This window comes from Erinaceus europaeus, chromosome 3, assembly GCF_950295315.1.
Source record: "Erinaceus europaeus chromosome 3, mEriEur2.1, whole genome shotgun sequence".
In the NCBI taxonomy this organism is placed as follows: Eukaryota; Metazoa; Chordata; class Mammalia; order Eulipotyphla; family Erinaceidae; genus Erinaceus; species Erinaceus europaeus.
In genome coordinates, this window is record NC_080164.1 from 81630496 (window position 1) to 81645672 (window position 15177).

At 39.8% G+C, this 15177-nt stretch overlaps 1 protein-coding gene across 1 annotated transcript in view; it reads right to left on the bottom strand.

Annotated features, from left to right (window-relative positions):
* Nucleotides 1-15177, bottom strand: part of GCC2 (GRIP and coiled-coil domain containing 2) — a 60841-nt gene that overhangs the window by 27024 nt on the left and 18640 nt on the right. Inside the window, exons 7-12 of the mRNA XM_007537336.3 lie at nucleotides 14778-14844; nucleotides 9912-10012; nucleotides 9497-9595; nucleotides 1542-1661; nucleotides 969-1133; nucleotides 585-689 (exon numbers count right to left, since the gene is read on the bottom strand). Of these exons, the coding sequence (XP_007537398.3) occupies nucleotides 585-689; nucleotides 969-1133; nucleotides 1542-1661; nucleotides 9497-9595; nucleotides 9912-10012; nucleotides 14778-14844 (657 nt within the window). The remainder of the gene's footprint in view (nucleotides 1-584; nucleotides 690-968; nucleotides 1134-1541; nucleotides 1662-9496; nucleotides 9596-9911; nucleotides 10013-14777; nucleotides 14845-15177) is intronic.

The window sequence follows — 15177 nt, forward strand, 5'->3', positions numbered from 1 at the left end:
GATAGGCAGGGAGAGAGAAAGAGAGACACCTGCAACACTGCTTCGCCATTCGTGAAGCTTCCCCCCTGCAGGTGGGGACCGAGGACTACAACCTGGGTCCTTGCTGCACTGTAACATGTACGCTCAACCAGGTGTGCCACCATCTGGCCCCTATTTCACTGTAATTTACAATTAGTCATTTTATCCTTGTGGGGCACTTAAAAACTGTTAATATTTTAAGTGGCTTTTGGCGCTAGAAAAAAAGTTAAGTGGTTCCTATACCACCTTTTTTTAGCCTCCTCTTTGAAAGAGCAGAGAAAAATTAGCTAATATTTAAGATGCTTTTAACATCTGATGTAAGTCTTCATTTGTCATATGATAGCAGTATTATATGACAAATCCTATCAATTACTATTTAACCAAATCAATTCATCTTTATGCCTAGATTCCTCTGGAGAGGCATAATTTCAACTGTCATTTTTGATAAAAGCAATTTATGTTGGTATCACACACTACCCTATTTCTTCAAACACATTTCCTATGTTCATAAATTGGTTTAACAATGGCATTATTGATGTTTGTGCTGAACTCAAGTTTACTTTTACCTTTTTAACCAGCTCTAATTCTTGCATGGTTTTCTGAAGCTGCTTCTTTTCCTTTTGAAGTTGTAGATGAAGGTCTTCAAGTTCACTTACAGAAATGGCATGCTCCTAAAATTAAAAACAAACATTCCATAACCCCCAAGCCAACTAACATTAAAAAAGGTATCTTCTGAGGGAAATTTGGCATGCTAAAATACCACCTGGGAAACTGAGTATTTAAACATATATGGCCTCAAGTTAGAGCTTAGTTTCAAACTTACAGCTGACATACGTTCAGTATTGATGAACTGCTGTTTACACAAACACTGCTTGTTGGTAAGTCATTCCTTCCTTTGAACAACTTGGATAAGAACTACTTAACATAGATTAATTCCAGGCTGTTTTTACCTTTATCTTTTGCTCTTTCTGAAGTTTTTCAGCTTCCAACTCTTTGTCCACAACTGCTTTTGCTCTCTGGACTTCTAAAACCTGTACTTCTAATAACTTGGCATTAGACTGTAATGTCTCAATACGTGCCAGGAGATCTTCATTATCAGAATTCAATTTTTCACACTACAATGACAAGTGATTCATTATTGTAAATATGCAGAAATCACACAGGAAAGGAGGAATAAAAAGGACACATTAACAAGAATATTGGCAAGAGTACAGAAAATTAAGATTTAAAAATGAATTCCACAGAAAGTCAATATAAAATCAAGAATAAGTTTAAAAATTATTACTGTTGATATTAAATTGGCAAACACTGTAAGATAACAGGAGCACTGGGAGAGAAAAAGGCAAAAATGAAACAAAAACTAAAACCACGGAGGGAAATAGACTAGAATAAGGATGGTTGCTAGGTTTTTGGCCATATTCTCCTTCCAACAATGAGAGAAAAGTATTAATTTTAGTCTTTTATATAAAAATAGATAAACTGAAAAGTATTTGTTATAATTTTCAAGTCTGCCTCAAAGTTACCTGAAAAGTCGAATTTGCTAGTTGTCTTGTAAGGTCATCTATTTGATGTTCAAAATTATTTGCACGTTCTTTTTCCACATCCAGCTGCTCTGACTGCTTATCATACTCTAGTAAAAGATTCTTCAAGAAAAGAAAAAGTATTTAATCTGGATGACTCCTCGAATGGAAGAGGGTATCTATTGATAGAGAAGATTTTAAATGTATATGTTATCTTTAAGTTAAATATTTATTTGGATAGAGAAATCAAGAATGACAGAGAGGGGGGGAGGGTGAGAGAGAGAGAGAGAGAGAGAGAGACCCACAACACTGCTCCATTACTCATGAAGTTTTCCTTCTGCAGCTGAGGACATGGGCTTGAACCAGGGTCCTTTTTTCTTTTTTTGCCTCCAGGGTTATTGCTGGGGCTCGGTACCTGCACTACAAATCCACTGCTCCTGGAGGCTATTTTTTTCTCCTATTTTGTTGCCCTTGTTGTTATTGTTGTTATAGCTGTTGTTGTTGTTGGATAAGACAGACAGAACTCAAGAGAGGGGAAGATAGAGAGGGAGACAGACACCTGCAGACCTGCTTCATAGCCCATGAAGTGAACCCTCTGCAGGTGGGGAGCTGGGGGCTCGAACTAGCATCTTTATGCTGGTCCTTTCACTTTGCGTTGTGTGCACCTAGTCTGGTACACAATGGTCCCCAAACCAGGGTCTTTGTGCATGGTAATATATGCATTCAAGCACGGTAACGATATTCTAGTTACCAACAAAAATATACTTTTGAAATGCAACCCCAAATTAAGGAGTGGAGGATATGATTTAATCTGGTCACTAATTCCACCATAATAATTCTAATAATGGAAATGTCCATACCTGGCCTCGTATAAGGTGGAGGTATTAATGAAGGAACATAGAAAATACTAGTTAATTTTTTTATTATCTTTATTTATTGGATAGAGTCTGCCAGATACTGAGGGCAGGGGGGGGAGAGAGAGCGCAAGAGAGAGGGGAGAGAGAGAGGGAGACACCTGCAGCCCTGCTTCACCACTTTTGAAGCTTTCCCCCTGTAGGTGGGGACTGGGGGTTTGAACCTGGGTCCTTGGGCATTGCAACGTGCGCTCAAACAGGTGCACCACCACCTGGCTCCAATACTAGTTTTTTATACTGTATAGCAACATGTTTCACATTTCCTGGAGACTCAACCTGATTTTTTTTTTTCTTCTTTGATATTCCTAGTTGGACTCCTATTTAAGGAGTGGTTATGCTGCTTCAAAGTTACTAGTCAATCAGAGTGTCTTCAAAATACAAATGAAATTCACTGTTTTTGTGTGCCTGCAATCTCCTTCCCTTTCTCATTAACACTGTTTTTGCCTTTGTTCCTGGATAACCATTGGGTGTAAATAACAAAATACCTCTTGAGTTTTCTTGGGAGAAAAATCTCCTAACCTCCCTAACTTCCTTCCTTTCATGCATCCATCCACCCTGGAACTGGGTCTTGCAAATATGTACTGACAATGTTCTAAGTTACTTTTTCATCCACAGAGAGGGAGACACTGTAAGACCGAAGTTTCCTTTTCAGTCTTTGGTTCGCCTTAACTGGCTGCTCTGGTAATTTCATGAGCGGTATTCCATGCTCTTATTGGCTTTTCTTTAGTTAATCTGATTCTTGGCCAAATCAATTTCATTTCTAATTCTGATATATACATGGTTAATTCCTTGTCCATATTGGGGGCTGGTTGTTAGAATCTGAGTTTAGTTTCTGTACTCTGTCTACTCATTAACTGGAAGAAGGAAAAAACTGAGAGTCTAGAAACTGGCTTAATGTTTGTCTGAGAAATCTGTTACTTTCTGGTGTACATGAATGTAAAGGTGGGAAATCACTTGCCTTCTCTACACAGAAGACTGCCTTGCTTGTTTTGTATTTGTGTGGATTTCTCTAATTCCAAAATGCAGAGATTATTCTTCTTAGACTAGTGGTTTTTTTTTTTTTTACTCTTTTAATTTTAAACAGAGCACTGCTCAGCTCTGGCTTAGGTAGGAAGGTACCACAGGTTGAACCTGGGACCTCAAGAGGCTCAGGCTTTGAAAGTCATTTGCATCATTATGCTGTCTCCTTAGCCCTATTTAGTGCTATGTATTTAGTTAGTTAATGAAAGAGAGATACATAGAAGAAGATATACATGCAGAGAGAGAGAGAGAGAGATGGAAGCACTGCTCAGCTCTGCCTTAAGGTGGTGCTGGGGATTGAACCTGGGAACTCAGAACCTAGGCATCAAAGTCTTCTGCATAACCATTATGCCTTCCCCCCCATCCCACCAGTCCTTTTTGTTTTTACTCATTATGGTTCCAACACTTGTTAGTAGCTACAGAAAGTGCATTAGTATCCCATAACTAACTCTAGTAATGACTCCTTGTAGGAAATTCTGACTATAGTCACCTACTGTTCCTTAGAGGAAGTTTGGAGGAGAAAGAAAAGAGGAGGAGGATGAGGAGGAGGGGGAGGAGGAGGAGGAGGAGAAGAAGAAAAAGGAGGAGGAGAAGGAGAAGGAAGAGGAGGGGGAGGAGGAGGAGAAGAAGAAGAGAAGGAGGAGGAGGAGGAGGAGGAGAAGGAGAAGGAGAAGGAGAAGGAGAAGGAGAAGGAGAAGGAGAAGGAGAAGGAGAAGGAGAAGGAGAAGAAGAAGAAGAAGAAGAAGAAGAAGAAGAAGAAGAGAAAAAGCCAAACATATAATGGTCATATTTCTTCGATGGGCAAGATGATGATTCTACACAAATGAGTAAGTATAAATTATTGTCCCTCCCTGAAACTCATGCATGTTCACATCTTAACAAAATTGAGAAATATTGTAACTGCTATGAATATTAGAAAAAGCCAAACCAAGCACATTTACAAATAACACACACAACTATTTGGCATCTTAACAGTGACAACTGCCTGAGGAAAGTAGTGAAGCTCCATCAAACAGGTTTTAAAAAAATTTTTTTTTATAAATTTATTTTCCCTTTTGTTGCCGCTATTTTTTTTATTGTTGTTGTAGCTATTGTTGTTATTGATGTTATTTTTGGATAGATAGAAAAATCAAGAGGGAAGGAGGGTACACGTGTACACACACACACACACACACACACACACACACACACACACACACACACACACACACCGATCTTCACTTCACCGATCAGTGAAGCACTGCTTCACTGCTTGTAAAGCTTTTCCCATGAAGGTGGGTGTCAAGGGCTTGAACCCAGGTCCTTGCACACTGTAATGTACATGTTCAACCGGGCATGCCACTGTCTGGCCTCACACCCCTTATTTCTTTTAAAATTTTTTTTCTTTTTATTTATTTTCCCTTTTGTTGCCCTTTTTTTATTTTATTGTTGTTGTAGTTATTGATGTCATCGTTAGGACAGAGAGAAATGGAGAGAGGAGGGGAAGACAGAGAGTGGGAGAGAAAGATAGACACCTGCAGGCCTGCTTTACTGCCTATGAAGCGACTCCCCTGTAGGTGGGGAGCCGAGGGCTCGAACCAGGATCCTTAAGCTGGTCCTTGCCACGTGCACTTAACCCACTGCGCTACCGCCCGACTACCCCCACCCCTTATTTCTAATTGCCATCAGGGTTATAGTTGAGGATCTGTGCCTGTGTGACAAATCCACTGCTCCCAACTGTCTCTTTTTTTCCTTTGACAGGACACAAAGAAATTGAGAGGAGGGGAACATAGGGAGAGAAAAAGACATTTGTAGCACTGTTTGAAGGCTCATGAAGCTCGTCCCTGCATTGGAGATCAGTGGTTTAAATCATGGTCCTTGGGTTTGACAACATATGCATCTATTGAGTTAGCCATTGCATAACCCTTAAACAAAAATGTTTTAAAAGACTTAATCTTTTTTTTTTTTTTTTGCCTCCAGGGTTATCCAGGGGCTTAGTGCCTGCACTTCGAATCCACTGCTCCTGGAGGCCATTTTTCCAACTTTGTTGCCCTTGTTGTTGTTATTATTGTTACTGCTATTATTGCTGTTGGATAGGACAGAATTTGAGAGAGGAGGGGAGACAGAGGGCAGAGAGGGGGAGAGAAAGATATACACCTGCAGACCTGCTTCACTGCTTGCAAAGCAACTCCCCTGCAGGTGGGGAGCCAGGGGCTTGAACTGGGATCCTTCCACCGGTTCTTGTGCTTCGCATCACATGTGTTTAACTGGGTACAATACCACCTGCCTGGCCCTTTTATTTTATTTTTTAAATTATCTTTATTTATTGGAGACAGCCAGACATTGAGAAGGGAGGGGAGATAGAGAAGGAGAGAGACAGAGAAGACACCTGCAGCCCTGCTTCACTGAGTAGCTTCACTGAGTGAAGCTTTCTGCCTGCAAGTGGGGACTGGGTCTTGAACCTGAGTCCTGTGCATTGTAAGATGCGCTCAATCAGGTGAGCCACCAATGGCCCCCTTCAGATAACTTTTTAAAGATCTGTTTCAGTTTCATTCCAAAATTGAAAAAGTAGACCTCTAGCTCTCTACTGCCCTTAACCCACACTTCCCTGCAGGTCCCTCTTCCATGATCAATACTTCCACTATGCTACACTTGTTAACACATTATCACCCACAGTTCAGAGCTTATACTTAGACCTACCCTTTGTACTGTACAATCCATCGGGTTTGGACACAGTTGTAGAAATGTGTATCTCATCATAATGTGCAGAGTACTTTCGTTGCCCTTATAATCCCTGCGTCCCACCTACTTACGTCTTCCACCTCGTGATGCCTGGGAACCACAGAGTGAATGTTCACTGTGTCCATAGTTTGGTCTTTGTGAGAATGTCAGGTAGACATAACCTAATTATGCTTAGATATTTTTCATTAGATTTCTGTCATTGAATTATACATTTATGTTTCCTCCATGTCCTCAGGTGGCTCAATGGCTCATTTCTTTTTAGTGAAATAAAACTTATTCTTATTCTGAATCATTTAGTGTTGACTTAAAAATGCCGCCACCACACCAGGGTCATAGAAGTTTTCCAGTTGTCTTATAGGAGTTTCATAGTTTTTCAGAGTAAATGTAAACACCCTAGAGAATCACCCTGGCACATGTGATGCTGGGAATCAAACTCAGGACCTCATGCACTAGAGTTCAATGCTTCATTCACTGTGCTGCAAAAAGTAAACTTTAAAAAATTTATTTTCTAGGGGTCGGGCGGTAGTGCAGCGGCTTAAACGCACATGGTACAAAGCACAAGGAATGGCATAAGGATCCCGGTTCGAGCCCCCAGCTCCCCACCTGCAGGGGGGGGGGGTCACTTCACAAGCGGTGAAGCAGATCTGCAGGTGTCTATCTTTCTCTCCCTGTCTCTGTCTTCCCCTCTTCTCTCAAATTCTCTGTCCTATCCAACAATAATGACAGCAATAACAACAATAATAACCACAATAATGATAAAACAACAAGGGTAACAAAAGGGGAAAAAATAGCCTGCAGGAGCAGTAGATTTATGGTGCAGACACCGAACCCCAGCAACAACCCCAGAGGCAAAAACAACAAAAACAAAAACAAAACCCACAAATTTTCTGTGAGTGACAGACTGAGACCAGACATCACTCTGGTATATGTGACATTGGAGGACTGAACCTGAGGTATCAGCATGCTCAGCCTATGTTCTACCAATAAGCCATCTATCTACCCAGCTGGAACCTAAATTTTTATAGTTTTTTGTAGTAGATTCTTATTACCTAGACAGATAATCATATAACCTTCAAATAATAATGCTCTTAATTTCTTTTTAGACCTGACTTTTAACCTTCAGGCTAATTCACTTAGCCAGAACAGTAGTAAATAGTAAATTATAAGTCATATTTTTTGCTACTTTTAAAAAAAGATTGCAAAAAAGCATTCTACTCAAAAAAATCATTATGGTGGAGTTTTATTGGCACCAAAACCAGTGATAGACCTAGTGGTGGGAAAAAAAAAAAAAAAGGAATAGTCTGATTTTGTTCAGACTTTTCTCCCCCCCTTTATATTTTATTTATTTATTTACTAATGAGAAAGACAGGAGAGCGAGAAAGAACCAGACATAGCTCTGGTACATGTGCTGCTGGGGAGACTAAACTTGGGAACTCATGCTTGAGAGTCTAATGCTTTATCCACTGTGCCATCTCTCAGACTACTTGTTCAGATTTTCTTTTTTTTTTTTTTCCTCCAGGGTTATTGCTGGGCTTGGTGCCTGCACCATGAATCCACCGCTCCTGGAGGCCAATTTCCCCCCTTTTTGTTGCCCTAGTTGTTGCAGCCTCGTTGCGGTTATTATTGCCATTGTTGACGTTGCTTTTTTTTTTTTTGGATAGGACAGAGAGAAATGGATAGAAGAGGGGAAGACAGAGAGAGAGGGGAGAGAAAGGTAGACACCTGCAGACCTGCTTCACCGCCCGTGAAGCGACTCCCCTGCAGGTGGGGAGCCGGGGGCTCGAACCGGGATCCTTACGCCGGTCCCTGCGCTTTGCACCACGTGCGCTTAACCCACTGCACCACCGCCCGACTCCCTAGATTTTTCTTTTCTTTCTTTCCCATCTCTGGCTTATAGTGATGCTGGGGGTTGAACCTAGGACCTTTGCTGCCTCTGGCATGGAAGTCTTTTTGCATTATCATTATGCTATCTTCCTAACCCAGAAGAGTCTGAGTTTGAAGAGCATAACTGTTTTTCAAGCAACTGATTTACACTCAACTTACTGGACCAATTTGGAGGATATTTTGGAAATGTAGATATCTTAAAATGTTTTAGATGACTTCAGTGTTTCTATAATGTAGTTATCATACGTAACTATGGGGCAGTGTGCTTTTGTTACCTTCATAAATACGAAAACTGAGTTTGTTGCTTATGACTCAATCTGGCTCATTTAACTATTCTTTCAGCTTTACTACAATATCACCTTCTCAGATATTTCTCTTTGAAACACATGAACTTGGGCGGGGGGTGGGGGGGTGGGAAAGCCATGGTGGTTACCCTTGGGGGAAAGAGGCATAGAACTTTGGTGATGGGAGAGATGTGGAACTATACCCTTATTTTTTTATAATCTTGTAAATTACTATTAAATCACTAATAAAAAATCAATAGCTTAGGGCCAGGAGATAGCTCACAGGTACAGCATGTGTTTTATCATGCACAAGGCCTTGGGTTTAAGTCCTAGCACTACATGGGAACACAGTGGAACCAGGGGAAGCTTTGTGGGTGCTGGGCTATTGCTATGGCATCTCTCCCTTCCTCTCTCCCTTTATAAGGGAAAAAAAAAAGACAGAAACAATGAAAAGGTTGGCCAGTGGGCAGTGGTATCACACATATATGAGACTCTATCACCACAATGAAAAGAATGTTAACATTTTAATATTAACTATTTAAAGCTATGCCACTTAGCATCCTGATATAAGGAGAATGCCATTATTACACACACACACACACACACACACACACACACACACACACACACATCCCACAACAACAAAACAATAAAAATAGTGAAAAATGACTAGAGGTATAGGATGATTGTGTTGCTCCTTCCTTCCTTCCTTACCAGAGCACTGGTCAGCTCTGGCTTATGGTGGTACAAGGGATTGAACCTGGGGCTTTGGAGCCTCAGGCATGAGAGTCTTTTTGCATAATAATTATGTTATCTACCCCCCCCCATGTTATCTTTCTTTTCTTTTTTATTTCTTAATTTAGAAGTTGATTAACAATTTGTTTTTTTAAATTGCCACCAGGGTCACTGCTGGGACTTAGTGCCTGCACTACGATTCTACTGCTCCAGGTGGTCTTTTTTTTTTTCCTATTTAAACTGATAAGAGAGAAGATTGAAAAGGGAGAGGGAGGGGGGATAGGTAGATAGATATACAGCTGTAGCACTTGCTTCACTGCTTATTAAGTGTCTCCGGAGAGTGGGGACCCAAATACAGGTAGGTGCACCACTGCCTGATCCCCACAATAATAACTCTTACCTTATAGCTTTCTGCTCCTTGAATGAGATCTCTCATGGAAGCAGACAACTGATTCTTTTCTGACCGAACAGATTCAAGTTCTTCCCGTAGAGACTGGGTCTATTTTAAATAAAAAAAAATTTTTTAATGGATGGAAAAATTCTTGATTTAATTTTTAAAATATATTTCATGTATTTATGTATCGGATAGAGACAGAGAGAAACTGAGAAGGGGGTTAGTGAGAGATACCTGTAGCATTGCTTCACCAATCATGAATCCCTCCCCAGCCTACCCCCCCACACAAGTGGGGACCAGGGGCTTGAACCAAGGTCCTTGCACACTGTAACATGTGCTCAACCAGATATACCACCACCATGCCCCTTGATTTTTTTTTTAACATAAGGTTTTTGAATCATGCAGTTTAAAGTCATCTTACCTCTTTTCTGCTAGAATCTAGTTCTTTCTTTGCTTTTACCGCAACTAGTTTTATCTTATTTATTTTCTCATCTTTCTCCTTGCATTCTTTTTCCAGATTACCTAAAAACAGATGAAAGAATTACATGTGAACTGAAACAGGAAAGCACTTAAATTAAGTCACTCATTTTAACCATTGAAACTCACATTTAATATGGGATGCAAAAACTGCAATTTGAAACTAACTGAAAATAAGCAGCAGAATGATCAGTATCTTATATATAAATATCTATATATTTTTTAATATTTATTCTCTTTTGTTGCCTTGTTTTATAGTTATAGTTATTGTTATTGATATCGTTGTTGTTGGACAGGACAAAGAGAAATGGAGAGAGAAGGGAGGACAGAGATGAGGAGAAAAAGACACCTGCAGACCTACTTCACCACTTGTGAAGCAACTCCCCTGCAGGTGGGGAGCCAGGGGCTCGAAATGGGATCTTTATGCTGGTCCTTGCACCTTGTGCCACATGCACTTAGCCTGCTGCACTACCGCCCAACTTCTGATCAGCATCTTTTTTACAGTAAAAACTTTATTATTTAGCATCTGAAGCAAATTATGTAAATTTCTATTCTCTCTGATACTCCAAAGTAGTATATTTTGCTATTTCTTGGCTATTTCACCAGTTGGTTGGCCTAGTTTTTAATGAATAAACCTGTAGCTTGTACTTCCCTAGACTCTTCAGCCATCTCCCCAGTTACAGTTCTAGTTTCTTGATGTCTGTGCTTAGCTTCTGGTGTGCTCTGAATTTCAATTTTTCTTCCCTAAAGAATATCTTTTCCTCAACAGTTAATAAATGTGCAACAAGAAAAATATCATTAAGAAATTGAGACTGAATAACAGAAATAGTCAGAGGGTATGGAAGAGGTCACAATGGGATAGGTGAAATACATGTGCCCATTTCCCCTCTGGATAGTGATAATGACCAACTCTTCTCTCTTTATAGTAAAGTTCTTGTAAGATTTGTCTAGGTAGGCTCATAAATTTCTCTTCTACTGGAATACTCCCTTCCAGCTTCTATTAAGCCAACATCACTTTGATACCTAAAGCAGACAGGGATACAACCAGAAAAGAAAAGTACAGACCAATATCTCTGAAGAACATAAATGTTAAAATATTGAATAAAATTCTACCCAACTGGATACAGCAGTATATTAAAAAGATGGTTCATCATGAACAAGTGGGGCTTATCCCAGGCATGCAAGGTTGGTTTAATATACGTAAATCAATTAACGTGATCCACCACATCAACAAAAGCAAGACTAAAAACCACATGGTCATATCAATAGATGCAGAGAAAGCTTTTGACAAAATACAACACCCATTTATGATCAAACCACTACAAAAAAAGGGGATAGATGGAAAATTCCTCAAGATAGTGTAGTCTATATATAGCAAGCCTACAGCCAACATCATACTCAATGGTGAAAAACTGGAAGCATTTCCACATCAGATCTGGTACTAGACAGGGCTGCCCACTATCACCATTACTATTCAACATAGCATTGGAAGTTCTTGCCATAGCAATCAGGCAGGAGCAAGGAATTAAAGGCATACAGATTGGAAGAGAAGAAGTCAAACTCTCCCTATTTGCAGATGACATGATAGTATACACAGAAAAACCTAAGGAATCCAGCAAGAAGCTTTTGGAAATCATCAGGCAATACAGTAAGGTGTCAGGCTACAAAATTAACATTCAAAAATCAGTGGCATTCCTCAGTGCAAACACTAGGTTAGAAGAAGTTGAAATCCAGAAATCAATTCCTTTTACTATAGCAACAAAAACAATAAAATATCTAGGAGTAAACCTAAGGAAAGAAGTAAAAGACTTGTATACTGAAAATTATGAGTCACTACTCAAAAAAATTGAAAAAGACACAAAGAAGTGGAAAGATATTCCATGTTCATGGGTTGGTAGAATTAACATCATCAAAATGAATATATTACCCAGAGCCATCTACAAATTTAATGCTATCCCCATCAAGATCCCAAGCACATTCTTTAGGAGAATAGAACAAATGCTACAAATGTTTATCTGAAACCAGAAAAGACCTAGAATTGCCAAAACAATCTTGAGAAGAACAGAACTGGAGGCATCACACTCCCAGATTTCAAATTGTATTATAGGGCCATTGTCATCAAAACTGCTTGGTACTGGAACATGAATACACATACTGACCAGTGGAATAGAATTGAGAGCCCAGAAATGAGGCCCCACATGTATGGACATCTAATCTTTGAGAAAGGGGCCCAGACTATTACATGGGGAAAGCAGAGTCTCTTCAACAAATGGTGTTGGAAAAAATGGGTTGAAACATGCAGAAGAATGAAACTGAATCACTGTATTTCACCAAATACAAAAGTAAAGTGGATCAAGGACTTGGATGTCAGACCAAAAACTATCAGTTACTTAGAGGAAAATATTGGCAGAACTCTTTTCCGCATAACTTTTAAAGACATCTTCAATGAAATGAATCCAATTACAAAGAAGACTAATACAAGTATAAAGCTAAGGGACTACATCAAATTAAAAATGCTTCTGCATAGCAAAAGAAACCACAAAATCCAAACAAAGAGACCTGTTATAGAATGGGAGAAGATCTTTACATGCCATACATCAGACAAGAGGTTAATAACCAGAATACATAAAGAGCTTGCCAAACCCAACCACAAGAAAATAACCCCATCCAAAAATGGGGGGAGGACATGGACAGAATATTCATCACAGAAGAGATCCAAAAGGCTGAGAAACACATGAAAAAATGCTCTAAGTCTCTGACTGTCAAAGAAATGCAAATAAAGACAACAATGAGATACCACTTCACTCCTGTGAGAATGTCATACATCAGAAAAGGTAGCATCAACAAATGCTAGAGAGGCTGTGGGGTCAAAGGAACCCTCCTGCACTGCTGGTGAGAATGTAAATTGGTCCAACCTCTGTGGAGAACAGTCTGGAGAACTCTCTGAAGGCTAGAAATGGACCTACCCTATGATCCTGCAATTTCTCTCCTGGGGATAGATCCTAAGTTACCCAACATACCCATCCAAAAAGATCTGTGTACATATATCTTCTTAGCAGCACAATTTGTAATAGCCAAAACCTGGAAGCAACCCAGGTGTCCAACAACAGATGAGTGGCTGAGCAATTGTGGTATCTATACACAGTGGAATACTACTCAGCTATAAAAAAAAACGGTGACTTCACCATTTTCAGCTGATCTTGGATGGACCTTGAAAAATTCATGTTGAGTGAAATAAGTCAGAAACAGAAGGATGAATATGGGATGATCTCACTCTCAGGCAGAAGTTGAAAAAGAAGATCAGAAGAGAAAACACAAGTAGAACCTGAACTGGAATTGGTGTACAGCACCAAAGTAAAAGACTCTAGGGTGGGTGGGGAGAATACAGGTCTAAGAAGGATGACAGAGTACCTAGTAGTGATTGTATTGTTATATGGAAAACTGAAAAATGGTATGCATTTACAAACTAGTGTATTTACTGTAGAATGTAAAACATTAATTCCCCAATAAAGAAATTAAAAAGGGGGCGGGTGGTGGAGCACTTGGTTGAGTGTACATGTTACAGTGCACAAGGACCCGGGTTCAAGCCCCTGTTCCCCATCTACAGGGGGAAAGCTTCACAAGTGGTGAAGCAGTGCTGCAGGTGTCTCTGTCTCCTTCTCTTTCTCTCCCTTCTTCTCAATTTCTGGTTGTCTCTATCAAATAAATAAAGACTTAAAAAAAGTGAAAAAGAAACCTTAAGAAAAAAATTTAAAAAGATTTAAACAGGGTGCACAGCACAACCTTAAAAAAAAAAAAAAAGACACAGATAGACATACATGGGTGTGTGTGGTGGTAGGGAGGGGGAAAGGACATGACAAAGACGTGAGGGGAGACTGGGGAAACCAGAGTACTGCTCAGCTCTAGTGTTCCCCCCCATTCCTTCTGATTTTATTGATTGATATACATTCACTGAAGTGGAATGAAGTAGATGATCATATGACAATTCAATATGAACAGCAGAAGGAAAGAGGAGGAGGAGAAGGAGAAGAAAAAGAAGAAGAAAGGAAGGACAGAAGGGAAGAGAAAGAGGAAAAGGTGGTGGTGGAGGAGGAGGTAGAGGAGAAATATCCCAGCACTTGAAGGGCTGCCTCAATACATTGCTGTCCCTGCTTAGACCTTGATAGCATCCCATGCCCAGGAAGGGGAAAGATACTTTTCAGCTCTAAGTTTATGGTGGTGCTGGGTTTTAAACCTGGGACCTCGCAGCCTAAGGCATGAAAGCCTTTTGCATAACCAATATGCTGTCTCCCAAGCCCTTATTTCTTTTATTTTTTTCTAACTAAAGCACTGCTCAGCTCTGGCTTACGGTGGTGTGGGGGGATAAAACCTAGGACTTTGAAGCCTCAGGTATGATTGTTTCTTTGCATAACCATTATGCAATCTACTCCTGCCCTCCAAGCCCTTATTTCTTCATCTTTAAACAAGAATAACAACTGTCACTTTACTAGTACAGATAGTATAAAGTATACTAGTATAGTAAAGATAGTATAAAGCCTAACTCCTGTGCATGCCACACTAGTGCTTTTATGACTTGACTATGGTCACTCTAGGAACTTCTGATTATGCTTACTGATTTTACATGTGTTACTATAGCATCTTCCTGCTGTTCCCATGGCTTAAATAACTTTCTTCCTGTGTTAAAGTGCTCACTCCTCAAAACATAACAGAAAAGTAGTCTAGTTTGTGGTATTTTCCCTAAATAACCGATTCCCAATCTATTCTAAGAACAATCTATAATTAATTTTGACAATATATGAAAAACAGTTACCTATTTTTTCTTCCAGTTCTTTTAATGATGAGAGCTGATCACTTTCTACAGATTTCTTTATGGAATCCTAAATTTTATAAGAAAAACAAAAGACAGAATCACTTCATCTCCTGTTGTTTTCGATGGGTTATGTTGTTTTCACCGGGCTAGCTTCACGGGCAGGTAACAGACGACCAGGGACTCATGGCTGGGTTGTACACAGTATCTCTTTATTCATGCAGGACACAGCACAATCTAAGACGAGCTAAGCTAAATTCAAGTACAGTACTCTAAAACTCACAATGCTGTCTTTATATATACTTCCCAAGTAGGGTGGAAACAGGATGTGACATAGAGAGGGTGGAGAGAAAAGTGACTGGTGAAAATCAGAGTGTGACAAAGAGGGGGCAGATTAGGCGAG